The 13,963-nt window shown below is 42.0% G+C and overlaps 1 protein-coding gene across 1 annotated transcript; it reads right to left on the bottom strand.

Annotated features, from left to right (window-relative positions):
* Positions 1-6,202: 6,202 nt before the first annotated feature.
* Positions 6,203-11,691, bottom strand: LOC136541462 (outer envelope protein 61-like). Its single transcript, XM_066533357.1, has 10 exons — positions 11,469-11,691; positions 10,448-10,678; positions 9,338-9,394; positions 9,116-9,244; positions 8,524-8,601; positions 8,360-8,430; positions 8,042-8,254; positions 6,936-7,464; positions 6,667-6,810; positions 6,203-6,580 (listed from the first exon to the last, which is right to left on the bottom strand). The coding sequence occupies exons 1-10, from the start codon at positions 11,550-11,552 to the stop codon at positions 6,434-6,436; spliced, it is 1,683 nt and encodes a 560-aa protein (XP_066389454.1). The 5' UTR covers positions 11,553-11,691; the 3' UTR covers positions 6,203-6,433.
* Positions 11,692-13,963: the final 2,272 nt, after the last annotated feature.

The following is a 13,963-nucleotide window of genomic DNA, read 5'->3' on the forward strand; positions in this document are numbered from 1 at the left end:
GGTATTAACCCCTATACTCTTACGGCTAGGTTTGGGCCGGTCTGGACTAGGGGGTCCGGCCCACTAGAAGACGATGCGCGGCCCAGCCGATCTGCTCGGAGTCCCGTGCAAGGAATCAAGGCAGACTTGGAGATCAAGCAAGATCCTGGTCGATTAGAATAGGAATCCTTATCCGGCCACCTATGACAATTGTAACTGGTTGGGATTAGTTTCTAGATCTGTAACCCTACCCCCTAGACTATATAAGGCGGGCAGGGGACCCCTCTCAAAAATCATCTCATTTACACACAGCAATACAATCAGACGCATGACATAGGTATTACGCCTTCACGGCGGCCGAACCTGGATAAAACCTTGTGTCTGTCTTGCGTCACCATCTCGTTCGTAGCTTGCGCACCTGTCTATCAATAATCTACTACCTTGAGCATACCCCTAGGTAGACTGCCGACCATATTTTGTCGACAATGACGTTCTTCAGTTTTTGGCCCTATTCGCTTGTCTCACGAGCCATATAGTTTCAGCGAAATAACAATGTTTTTCTCTCACAGCAAATCAACAAACAGTACTTTCAGCTATGGCTTTTCAGCGAAACTAACAGGGCTGAATAATGAGCCAACTCAAATAGAGCATCAGCGTAGTATTGTCCTCCTGAAGCCAACTCAAATAGGTTTCAACATAGTATTACTTCTGAAGCCAACTCAAATAGAGCATCAGACAAACTAACAAGTTTATTAAAGAGACACATCATGTGACATCACAATACATAATTAACATGTTCATCAAAATAAATGAGCTATGAATACAATGTTGACCCAGTATTGTCCTCCTTTTTTGGTGTTGCTGACTCCATCTCTAATTTCCATGCACCATAACAGCACACCTCAGTGTTTAGGATACACATACAAAGACAGAAACATATTTAGATCTTAGACTCTTTACAAAAAAAATTGGAACTCTGTAGAAGTGAAACACCTAGTCATTTTCTAACACTACACCAGGTCATCTTCTAACTATGAAACTGTCTTAGCTCCTTTCAAGTTAAATCTTAGTATACAGGTTCAGTAAACATGATGTAATGCTAGAAGAAGAGGAGAAAACTAAGACAAGCAAACATACCTGTGAATTTTTTTCTTTAGCCAAATTAGTCGAACAGTTGGATTTTTGGTCATCATAAATATTTATCGATTCATCTCAGATTGAAAGAGTTCATTAGCATCTGCCTTCTACACATTAGTTAGGTCTTCCATGCTTTCCACAGTAGCAATGCACTTTTCTATAGAATATTCATCTTCTTTTTTCTTCTTCTCATCTAGTTTTTTCTGATTTTTCTCCATCCGGAACTTTCTAATCTCTATGAATTCACTGAGTTTAGCTGCCACTTGACTTTGCTTGCGTTTTTTCCACTACCACTTCCTTGCTCCTCTAGATTAAGATAGGATGGTGCAGATTGCACTTCTAGGCCCTCAATTTGAGAAAAAGGATTTGTACCAAAATTGATGCCAACAGAATCAGAGCCAGCCAGCAGCCGTGTTCTGTGTACTTTGCTTAGAGTGACTTCTTTCAATTGAAGGTCGTGCCATCATGTTAGGAGGCTCGGTTGATGTAAAATTCAAATCTCCAGTGGCTATACTTCCTATTAATACACACCAGAAATACACTCTTAGGTATTAATCAAAGTTATTTAGGACCATAGGCACATGTTCATTTAAGAAACAAAGCAAACAAATGGTAAGGCCATCATGATAGACAAAACTATGGTTCCCTGAACTCAGACCACCAAATAAGCATAGTTGTTCCTTTAGACAAAATTGTGCTGAAAAGATTTACAATACGGTTGGCTCAAAAGATTTACAATACAGCTAGCTCATGAAACAACTAGTCTAAAAATGGACCAAAACTTCAGTCTAAAATAGCTAGTTACAGAACTAAGCAAACAAAGGAAAATTACCTGCATACAATGATGCCAGGTGTTCATAAAGAGGAAGTGGCTTCTTTTGGAACTTACTGACTTTAGGATTATTCTATTAAATGCAACAAAGCAACATTTTAGTTAGCTTCTTAAAATAGTGAAAACACATTACTATATAATTGACAGAAAGCGACTAACCTTAATTAGGTCTTCCCATTTCTTTGGTTCGGCAATTATCATGCTTAATGTCTCATTCCAACCAACACCACTCTCTTTTCTGGCATCTCTAACTGTCCTATAGTTCCCTTTCAACTCCTTATCCTTCTCTTGCATTTGTTGTTTTGTAAAATGAGCTAAAGGGAAGGTTTCATCGAACTGTTTAGCGATATTTCTCCAACCATCTACTGTCCAACCATTTTGTGCCCTATACATTGGGACATTGACATGCTCTTTCATTATATCCACCAACCCTTTCTCATATGTGTAGCTCCATGCAGCCCTTGTACCATGGGATGTTGATATTGCTGAAAATGGTGAAAGATAAATATAAGCTAAAAGTCTAGAAATATAAATGTAAGGTAAAATGCTGAAAATTATGAACAATGCTCCAAATTACCATCTAATTATTATAGGCAGCCCACATGCCTTACGCGATTTGATCTCGCAATGTTTTGCCATCACTCGATTCTATCTCACTTGGATAACTGTTATCCCCCTCCGGCATATCAACAAAAGTGGTTGGATTGATATATTGTGGTTGGTGATCTAGCCAACTATCTTGCCCATTGTGCCCTCTAATTATATTGTGAAATACCGCTGCTACTGCAGGAATCTTGATCTGAGTCTCAATTGGATAGTGTGTTCCCACTTTCAGAATTGGAAACCGTTTTTTCAACACCCCAAATGCCCTTTCAATATGATTCCGAAGTTGTGCATGACGATGATTAAACAACTCCTTGTAGTTTGCATACTCATTTCTCTACGATGATCCACGCCTTCTAAACTCACCAAGGTGGTACCTAACTCCTCGGTACGGTGCTATGAATGATGGAGTGTTAGCATATCCGCCATCTACAAGGTAGAATTTCCCTGGCGGTACATGAAACCCCTCCGTAAGAGCAGAACGTAGGACTCCTGCATCAGACGCAGATCCTTCCCACCCACAAGAGATGAAAGTGAATTTGAGATCAAAGTCACAAGTGAACATAACATTCTGGGACAATGTCCCTTTTCTGTTTCTAAAAGGAGGGGCTTATCTTCATTGATAGTAATAGGGATATGTGTCCCATCGATGGCGCCAATGCAGTTTTGCACGTGAAAAGGAACTTAAGATTGTTGGAATAGTGTGTTTGGAATGATACAAGGGCAAGCAGCCTATATGACTAACCTGGAAGAACAGCATGAACCAAGGGTTTGATAATCTTGGCATGTGTTTGGTTTGGATTTGGAAGCTTGATGAATCTATGAGTCAATGTTGGAATTATATCAAACATGAACTGCCTAACATCCTCCTCCTAAGAACCCATTATCTATTATATAGGGATAATATTATTAAATAGGATATAATATAACTAAAAACAAGAATTATAACTGATGTGCCAAACATAAAAGAAGAGTTCTATGAACTGCAATACATAAAAGAAGAGTTCCCTGAACTGCCAAGCATAACAGAAGAGTTCTCTGAACTGCAATACAATTTTCAAGTAGATCGAAACGAGATTTGCAAGAACCTATTACTCAGTCAACTCCTAAGGTTCAGGATCTAGGCTGATCTTACTCCAGTTAATTAAATGGGGCAAATATGTAAGGTCTTGGCTAGGTTAGTCCAACTCAGTAAGTATAGTAAGTTAGTAACCGGGATTTATTTTTCATATGTGTATGTCACCTCCGATATAGAAGTTTACAGAAAAAAGAGAATACTGCTAATTCCAAAATGTAACCGGAAATGCATCTCTCTTCCACAGCAAATAGCTAATTGAGATGGATCCGACATCTACTACATACTCCTAGTAGGATTAGAAAACTGCATGCAGTCTTCTATTTTAGCTCTCACTCAACTATTTAGAAACCTATCTAGATATCAAGATATATTTTGGGCAACTAAAGAATATCACAATTTGTCTTTAAAAAAATACTTACTAGGCCTTTGCAACTCACCAAACATAATCTAACAATTAACTGTTTTGCTTTGTGCAACATCAAAATACAAATACAATCCTAAACAGTACATTTTTTTATACACTCAAAACTGGTGTATGAGTGCATTATGCCTTCTAGCAACTAGCAGCAAATCTTTGCCAATGTTTTTCTTTTAACCATAATTCACAGATGTCATCAAAATATTACCAGATGTCGTCCAAATATTACCAAAATTGAAACATATAACCAAAGCAGCAAATTCATGGAATCACAGCTCAAATGAACAAGGGAGAGGAATCAGTAACAGAGACAAACAAGACTACCTAAGCTGCTAAGCAAGGAAGTGGAACTTGCTGGGTCACTTCTTGTCTTCACCCTGAAAACAATCTGTCAACTGAGAATTGTAGATGAAGCAAACTAAGATGACAAGCAAATATCTAATTTTAACTATAGGTAAATCTGTTGGTATTACAGCAATAAATAGAACAACATTCATTCACTGGTCAACCAGTACATTATAGCAAAAAATGGCAGATCCTTGATTTTTCTAGGATAATTTAACAGATCCAGATCCAGCTCCACTTTGAGTCTAGCTAGCCTAGCCTCGTTTACTCGTTATTAACTGCAGATTGCACGTAGAAACGATGATCCAGAAATAGTATGCAATTTAAATGGTATTGCGCTTCGGATCTGGCTAGTGCATCCATCGTGCACACTTCAATATGAATTAGATCTAGGTGAGGAACTTGGACGGGTTCTTGGAGCTAACCTGAGTAGATCTTTAAGCTCGGACGGTGGTGGTGGTAGTCGCGAGGCCGGCGACGGAGATAAGGAAGAAGCCGGCGGGGGGCGAGCTCGGCGACGGCGGGGGGGGGGGGGGGGGGGGGGGGGAGCTCGGTGGTGGTGGCGGCGATGGGGGGCGAGCTCAGTAGCAGCGATGGGGGGCGACGACGGCGGCGGCGGTGGCGGGAGGATGGCGGCAGCGGTGCTTCCTCTTCGTCGCCCTCGCTCGGGTCGGGGAAGAGCCGCCCGGACCCCTGGGTGCGGGACGAGCCGCCCCGTGGAAAGTACGGGGCTCGGGTCGCCCTCTCCCGGGTGATGGGCTTCCAAATGCAAGGGGGCATCTCCCCATGGCCGAAATCCACGCGGGGGCCTGGCCCAGGAAAAAGGCGGGGAAACCCCCGTGGATTGGGTCTCCTAAAGGAGGCCTAAAGGGATATTGTGGAGAGAAGATGAGCAGGTGGAAGCGTGGAGGGAGGACACCTAGGACTCCAACTGTTATTGAATTTACACAGCAGCATTGGAGATGGAGGGCGTCTCCTGAGGTACTAATGTGGAGACGCTTCGGTTCTTTAGCTGCACTTGATTGACAGGAAGAGATGTACTTAAGAAAGTTTCGTCAACACATGGCTGGCCACTTGTCTTCTAAACCATGAGAAAATTTCTTCGGTGGTCAGTTTAGTCTATTCTAGGAGATGTTCCGTACTCAGGCTAGTCAGTGCAGTGCTTTTTCTTTTGACCAGATGCAATGTGATGTAAAGCATGATCCTATTTCACTCTCACCACCTTTGCTTCTTCGGGAGAACAATTGGCAGCGAATGCAATTTAGTGTTCGAAGTTACCCCTGATGGGATTTACGAATGTAATTTCGTGTTTGTATTTAGTGACTTGGAGGTAATGACGTGGCATCACGAAATCCCAGAAACATATGGTAGTGGGATTTTGCTTTGTAAGAGTATAAGATAAGATTAGCAACTCGTCTACTCAGCAGCACCCAGTTCATCATGCACTGCGTGTGCGCGCGGTGTTCGGTCATGTTTATAACAAAGACTCTGCAAAGAGTGGTCAGATGGTATTATTTGGTTGAGGGGCGACTGGGGACAGAAGAATCCCTGGGATATCCCCTCAATACGAGAAGATGTCCATGTCCCCCAAAATCGAGTGAACAGCATCCCTCTCAATCAAACATGACACTCCATCCTAAAGACAAAGGACAAAATTATCCATACACATGCTAAATACATGACACTCTCCCCTAAACTGAACACTGTCTGCGCATGTACTTGTTCCACTTCACTTTGCATATATGCTTTAAACAAAACTGCAACTCAAAAACTGAAAACACCACAAGGATATATCATATGACATGTCAGCTGGTTATCACAACAGTTTCGGCTCGATTCCTTTCTACTCCTTTGCTTGTAAAAATAGGATGAATGTTGTGGCTTATAAACAGAGTTACAAACAGATACAGATACAAAGAATTCTCGTATTTCAGCCTTTCCCCCCTAAGTTCTTTCAAGCAGTTGTTAGCATGGGGGGAAACTCTGTATCGCTATTCGAACAATTATTTCCATGCTGATGCCAGCCCCCCAGGTCACTCCATCACCTGCCGATAAACCCAAGCTTCTGAAGGATGAAGGCTAGGATCAGCATGACAATAGCGAGGATCAAGCCTCGCCGGCCTAAGAGCCAGTTCTTTGTCTTCTTTGCGACTTCTACCCCTTTCTGTGCTCGCTCCATCCATCTCATCTGAATGCAAAGGAAATCACACAGTTAATGATTGAAGCAGTAAGATTAATATCATGACCAGGCTTCGGTTGAGAATAGGTTCTTACCATTCTATCCAAATCCTCTGGAGATAATGATGACATGGCTTGTTGCGCTTTTGCGGCATCCTCCTTTGACAGCTTCATTCCAAACTGCTCACTCATATTTGCCATCATCTCAGGGCTCATGTTCTTCATCATGGATGTAAGCATCTGTTAAATAAGGGGGAAAAAAAGAGCCCAAAAGATGTTAGAACTTCAAGGATCAATTTTCCTGGCATAATGTTACAGAAAGCAATAATTTTAAATACAATTTCCTTTGGCTGAGCATTTCTTACCTGCCGCATTGCAGGGTCTTTCATAGAATTTCTCATGGTTTCTTGCATATCAGCTGTAGAAGGTGGAAGACTAGAAGACGACTGGCCCATCCTTTGGTCATTTGATAGTTCGTCAGGGTTCTCCAAAATAGGTTCAGATGATGATCCACGGGCTGAAATACTTGTTGTAGCTCTCGATGAAGGTCCAAAGTTACTATTCTCTGATCTCCTGGGGGCACCACCAGGCCCACCCATCTGAGAAGCAAAACTCATCATTTTCTGTAGCTCATCAGGAGACATATTACCAATCATGTCAGATGCCATCTTAAGCATATCAGGAGACATTTCTGGCATATTGGGTCCCAGATTTGGACCAACGGAGCTAGTGCCATTCATTGAAGAAGCGACTTCGAACATTTTCTGAAGCTCCTCTGGTTTCATTGTGCCAATCATATCAGTGGCAGTTTTGACAAGTTCAGGTGACACTCCTTCAATTCCGAACTTTGATAAGCCTTCAGGATCGCTCTTGGACACATAATTTTTGGATGACCTAATATAATTCACCAGGATGAGAACATTATCAATCAACATATCTAACATTATTCAAACAATACACTATAAACATCTGTGAGAAAATATTAAAAGGATTCATGGATAGAGGACATGCACAAAGATTTATGTTTAAGATCGTAGTAACATGAACATAGTTAAAGAGCTTGAGCTTTTTACATCAGATGTGAAATTATTGTGTTAAGCATGAATAGATTGCATAGATAGGTTAGGCCCATCCAGAAAGCTGACAATAGAGAAAGTAATGGGCAACCATTTTACCACTTTGCTTACCACTTTGCGGCAAAGAATGAGAACTAATTGTGAACCAAAAACTGAAACATCCAACAAGGCATGATTGTTGATATAGTTATAAAAAAATGTAGGCACACTATGTTGTCATAACAGAATATGTAAACATGTCTAATCAAAACAACAAAAGATGAAGGCATTTGAAGTGTTGCTAGCATCAAATGGCACGCATCAACAATTTAGTGCTCCAATTCAGATATAAGTCATATAACATGCAGAGAGAAAAGCTGAAAGTAGCATAAACTAAAAGAAAAGGGTCATGTTACCTGATAGAAGCAGGATCATCCCTTGACCTTTCTGAAGATCCTGACAGCCCAATATTTCCTGCTACTTCAGGTGGTTGTGAAACAATATACCCAGGAGAACTTCTTTGACTGCTTGATGGCTGTGAAGCGTCATCTTCTACAACTTCTTCAATAACAACCCCTTTCCGTGTGCTCACTCCTCCCCCTTCCCGTGCAAGTTTTTCTTCAGCATCTCTGCATCATGAATGGAACATATTACAGTGGTGTCAATTAAAGTTGCTAAACACATTTGTTTACATCAGGGATAAGGTACAAACTGTGATAGAACATGAAACCTACCTTAGAACCTCAGCAATAGTTTCATCCTCTGGGGAAATTTCATGGGCTTTACTCAAGTCCGCAACAGCCGCCTGAATGCATTTTCAGGATTCTTTCATGTATAGTCAGGGGAATTGTAAAGGTTAAAAAAAATATATGCCCCCAAAAAAGGATCAAAGCATTACCTCCAACTTCCCGAGTTCTTTATACGCCTGACCCCTCCGATAATAAGCTTTGACGTTGTTTGAATCATAAGTTAGAACCTGTAATCCATTTGAAGATCAGTCAGTATGCCATCAATAGAAGAACCGCAATGCTCTGTGTGATTCAATAGACAACATATTTTTTCTTTAAAAATTCAGAAAAGACTAAAAAATTTCTAGCCAAAGGTATCCAATTTATCAATTATCACATGCAATAAGATATGTAGCGGTATGACGTTTAGTCACACATATTACCAGGTCAAAAACATTGAAGTAGATTTAATTTGCCTTCAGTTAGTAATCTTAGGAAAAAGACCTTATTTTACATAATTCACACATTTTACCGCATAAGTTTGCTAAAGCAGTAAATTTGTACCAGAGTCATGAAATTCGAATGATAGAGAAAACACCATGATATGATGGACAACATTTTATTACTAAAACAGTATGCTATGACAGAAAAAAGACTTCATCAAGAATGCCAAACTATCTTGTACTAGGAAATAAAATGGTATCAGATCCGAGAATTTGTTAAATTGAAAAGGCAGTAAGATACTACATGACCTAAGCATACCTCTGAACCTTCACTTATGCATTCCTCATACTGGCCTGTCTTCAAGTAACAAGCCATTAAATTAAGGGTACATTGCAACTGCAGAGTATGCGCCGTGGATGATGGTATGCTTTTTAAGTTATCCTTGGCCTGATCAATAACAGTACATATAGTTTAACTTTCAGGTCATCTGAAAAGTATATCAACATTATTTTAATGGAATATTTTATGTTCAAAACTCACAAGTTTGTATTTGCTAGCAGCATCTGAATACTGTCCCTGGTTATGAAGTTCATTTCCCTAAAGTCAATAAAAATCAGAAGGGTGAGACAATGGAAATTGGCAACATATATATAGAAACCTGGAAAACCCTATATCAAATTAACTGCATTAATTGTTTGATGCAGGCTCTTGATAGCGACAAGATCATTGATATAAACTCCATAGGTGCAAAAATGCAACAAGTCAGCAAAAAATAAACAAATAAAGATACATTCATCTAGTGTACAAGATAATCAGCACAAAAAATATAAGTATATCAAGATTAACATAAGGAAAAGGTCAAGCGTATCCTTTGTGTGGTTTAATTTCTTAAGTTCTACAGAGACATGTTGTTCAACTTTCATCATTAATGTCCAAATCTAGGAAACACACATCCCCCAACACTCAAGCAAGTGCACAACACATAGTTTAAAACATGTCCTTCCAACTAGCAATAGACATGACCGTGTCTAGCCCATGCCATGACAATTTGGATCCAAACAAAGACTAACATGTGGGTCTTACCTTCATTTTTATATTAAAAACTGAAGATAAATATTGTTTCAAAGACAGGTGTATCCAATCCAAATAACACTCACGAATTCAGTTAACATAGTGCAGAAATATTGTTTCAAAGACAGGTGTATCCAGTCCAAATAAAGGGGGGCGTACCTAGTGCAGAGAGCTCCTGCTCTGTGCAGGGTCTGGGGAAGGGTGTCAGTGGCAAGCCTTACCCTCGCCTGTGCAATGCGAGGAGACCGCGACTCGAACCCGGGACCTTCCGGTCACAGGCGGTAAGACTCTACCGCTTGCACTAGGCCTCCAAATAACACTCACAAATTCAGTTAACATAGTGCATTTTCTATGTGAATTTTTCTTCTTTTAATTTTTTTTTGGAGGACTGTTCGGAGCAATGAAAGATTGTTCTGTGTGAGCCAAAATGAAAGCACCGACAGCAACAGAAGTACTAGCATATTCTACAAATACATACAATATGAATCATGGAGATTCATCACAACAGATCAGCTTGCTTACTAATCATAACGAACAAATAACAGTAACAAAATGATATGCACAGTTTTTTCCACTAACCTGCTTCTTTAACATCTTGGCACCAGATATCGCATACGACATTTGAGCGTCTGCTTGCGCCTTCATAGCAGCAAACTCCTCGGGAGTAGTGTTGGCGATTTTCTCGGTCATATCACACATATCCTCCGGTCTTGTTTGGTTCAGTTGCTCCGCAGCCCGCCTTAAGTCCTCAGGCTTCATGTTCTTCATACTCTCGGACGCCATCCTCATGAGGTTAGGGTTAGACATCAGCTGCAGTTATCCAAGTAGCAACAAGGGCTTTGTCAATCTCTTGCCATCTATGCACACTTCCTCAGGATGTAACAGACAACATTTAAGTGAAGAAGGGCAAGGGGAAAACATGCTGGGCGCCTCAAAAATGAGAGTGGACAGGCAATCTGAAATGCTCCCTGAATCATTACATGCACTAGACCTCTGTACTAAAGGGTGCTGACCTAGCCTATACTGATGAAAGAGCATTGAAACACTGCACAAACTGAAGCGTAATGTGCAATCTGAACAGGAAGCACACACTAAGCATTTACGAAGCCCAACCACTGAACCACCCATAAGACTGAAGTAGTTAGCGCAAAGCACATAAACCTGAACTAGTAAGCAGAAGACCCAGCAACGACGATCCGACTGCACTTAATCTAGGCACCAGCACGCGGCTCTGTCTATGACAGCAGGAATAAACATTCCGTTGGCGTCACCAGTCAATCAAGCCAAACCAATTCAAACCCAGCTAAGCCCAGGGATTACAGCCACACTCCTCGATTGACTTCAATTCAACGTGCATGCAACCTCGACAGCATACTACGCGCATCCGGCAGCATCCACATAACGGATGCGTTTTCGGCGCAACCTGTACTAAACCAGAAACAGGAAAACCCAATCCAACCTAACCGGGCGTTTGCTTTCCACGATCCACATCCACCTAGACCCCCGAAACAGAAACAGCTGGACCGCCCGCCGCGTCGAATCGGGGACGCGCGGGACGGGGATCGGGTCTGTGTATGTGCAGACACGCGGGCGACGGTACCTGCTGTTGCATCCGGGCGATGTCGTCCGGGGACATGCGGCGCATCTGCTCCTGCGCCAGCCGCAGCATCTCTGGATCCATCATCGCGGCGGCGGAGGCGGCAGCGGCACCGCCGGTGAGATCGAGATCGGAGCGGGAGGTTGGGAGTTGGTTCTTCAGGCTTCTGCGCCTCTTTTTTTTTTCTCTCTCTTCCTCTTTAACGCTGCTCAGGGATTAAATCTCAATTTATTGGCAAACGAAAAAGAGCGTCATCAAGAAGAAGAAAACGGATTCGAACTCCGTCTCCGTCTGACCGTCTCTCTAGTCCGAAGGGCGAGGCAGGCCGGGTTGGGCACTTGGGCTCGGCTCAGACGGCAGAACGAGACAATGCTACAGTCAAATGGGCCTTTAACATGGTGCAGTGGACCGGGTCGTCGGTCCACTTTAGTCAGACTGGGCAGGCGTGTACACGCGCTGTGTCGTTGCAGGGAAACTCGTCTTGGCCATCAGCATCAGGTCTCCCGTGCAGAAACAATGATCGCGCAACTGCGTTTCTGCTACTGTTGTAAAATTCGTTTGTAATTTATTTTATTGCATTTTGTATTTCATGTATTGGTTCTTATTTTTAATATATAATAATTCTTCCGATAATGATAGGACGAGGACGTCCGCACGGACAGACCCTGACCCGCGCTGCGCCTGTACCTGGACCCGACCTCCCCGCGCCTTTACCCTGAACCTAACTTGCCTACGCCTGCATGCGTGCCTTATCCACCATCGCTCCTCTCCTCCCGTGCCTTTAGTGCTACTCCCCCCCCCCCCCCTCGCTCTCTCCCTGCGGTACGGGCGAGCGTCTCGACGTGAGCAGGCTACGATGAGGAGGCTCGAGTGGCCCTCGACACGGTGGCGCAATGGTGCCGGCGGCCCTAGTCACGAGTGAACCAGCGCAGCAGGGGTGGCACGAGTGGCTCCCTCTCCTAGTCATGCGGGTGCTGCCTCCTTGTTGTGTCCTTCTTGCCACGTCGCATAGCCGCTGCCTCCGGTGAACTCCACACGCTGACGAGCCTCCATTCTCCCAAGCAGCATAGAGATGTTGCGCTGCACTGGAAGCGTATGTTTTAAGTGTCGGGTGTTGCACATGTTGCATATGTTGCAAGTGTTTCAGATGAATGTTGCAAGCGCTTGTTCAAAATATTTCGTCTGTTTCAGACGTATGTTTGCAAGCGTTTTAATTTAGATGTTTCATATGTTTCACACATATGTTGCTAGATTATGTTCCAAATGTTTCAGTCTTATGTTGCAACAAGTGTTTTCATGTTGCAAGTTGTAAGTGTTTATGTGGAAGTTGCATATGTTGCAATGACTATACGTATGTTGCAAGTGTGTGTTTCAAATGTTTTATTTGTTTTTAGAAATATGTTGCAAGTGTTTTATCTGAATGTTTGCATATATTGCAGTGGCTACATACATATGTTGTAAGCGCATATTTCTAAATGTTTCATCACGTATGTTGCAACAAGTGTTTCAAAGGCATGAGATTGATCGCAGGAAGATGTGGTCCCCGTGTGCATGCCCAGCAGCACGGCATGCATGCATAGCAGCAGGTGCATGCAGGAGCATGCGGGCACGTGCAGGAGGCGGGGCAAGCAGCAGCAGCATGCGTAGGCGCACATGCGCATGCCGGACGCGTGCAACAGACGGGGCAGGCAGCAGCAGCATGCGCATTAGGAGGCAGGCGAGCGATAGCTACGCTGTTTTTCTTCTCCTATATGAAATTCTTCACCCTAAGTACCTGTGCTACACGAAGAGGACTTCTACTGGCATCGACTTCTATAATATATATACTCTTTCGACCTCTATTCTATTTTTTATTCTTTTCTTTCTAAATTTATTCTAAGTCAGTCATTTTTTGGTTTGTCTGAACACTAATTTTATGTTATTTGATAAACCATAAATTATATTTTCATAAGATATTTATTTGATGTTACACATGTTAGTGTTCCTTTATATAGACCCCATTCGGCTTACCCAGAAGCCGACTTGTTTGGCTTCTTTTTTCAGTCAGAACAATATTTTTCTCTCACAGCAATTCAGCTAGAACAGTGTTTTTCAGCCGGTTTCAGACAAAATTCAGCAAGCCAAACGAGGCCATAAATTTAATTACATTTAAAATAGTTTGACTTAAAATAACTCTAGAAATTGATGTGTTAGTGTTCTTTATATAAAGTTAATTAAATTTAAAATAATTTAATTTAATATAACTCTACAAATTGATTTATTGGCACAGAGGACGTAGATGCATTATCATGCTCGCATAATCTTCCTTTGAACTTGACTATTCATCCAAACAGGACCTAATTCATGTAGGAGAATTGCTAGGCTGTTTTTTTTAACAGGACCCTTCTGTCTCACAAAGCGTATGCCCATTCTTAAGAGTATATCAGTATATACCACTAGGCTGCACTTCGCAAGTATTTTTTTAATAAAAAAAGTCGCACTTCTCAAGTACTGAGATG

Source organism: Miscanthus floridulus, chromosome 3, assembly GCF_019320115.1.
Source record: "Miscanthus floridulus cultivar M001 chromosome 3, ASM1932011v1, whole genome shotgun sequence".
NCBI classification, from domain to species: domain Eukaryota; kingdom Viridiplantae; phylum Streptophyta; class Magnoliopsida; order Poales; family Poaceae; genus Miscanthus; species Miscanthus floridulus.

What these genes read in the sequence shown, in the direction of transcription:
- LOC136541462 (XM_066533357.1), bottom strand. Translation starts at nt 11,552, where the DNA reads ATGATGGATCCAGAGATGCTGCGGCTGGCGCAGGAGCAGATGCGCCGC. An exon ending in AAGAACTCGGGAAGTTGGAG is followed by an intron (nt 8,431 to 8,523) that starts GTAATGCTTTGA and finishes AAATGCATTCAG; the next exon opens with GCGGCTGTTGCGGACTTGAG. An exon ending in AAGACCCTGCAATGCGGCAG is followed by an intron (nt 6,811 to 6,935) that starts GTAAGAAATGCT and finishes CTTATTTAACAG; the next exon opens with ATGCTTACATCCATGATGAA.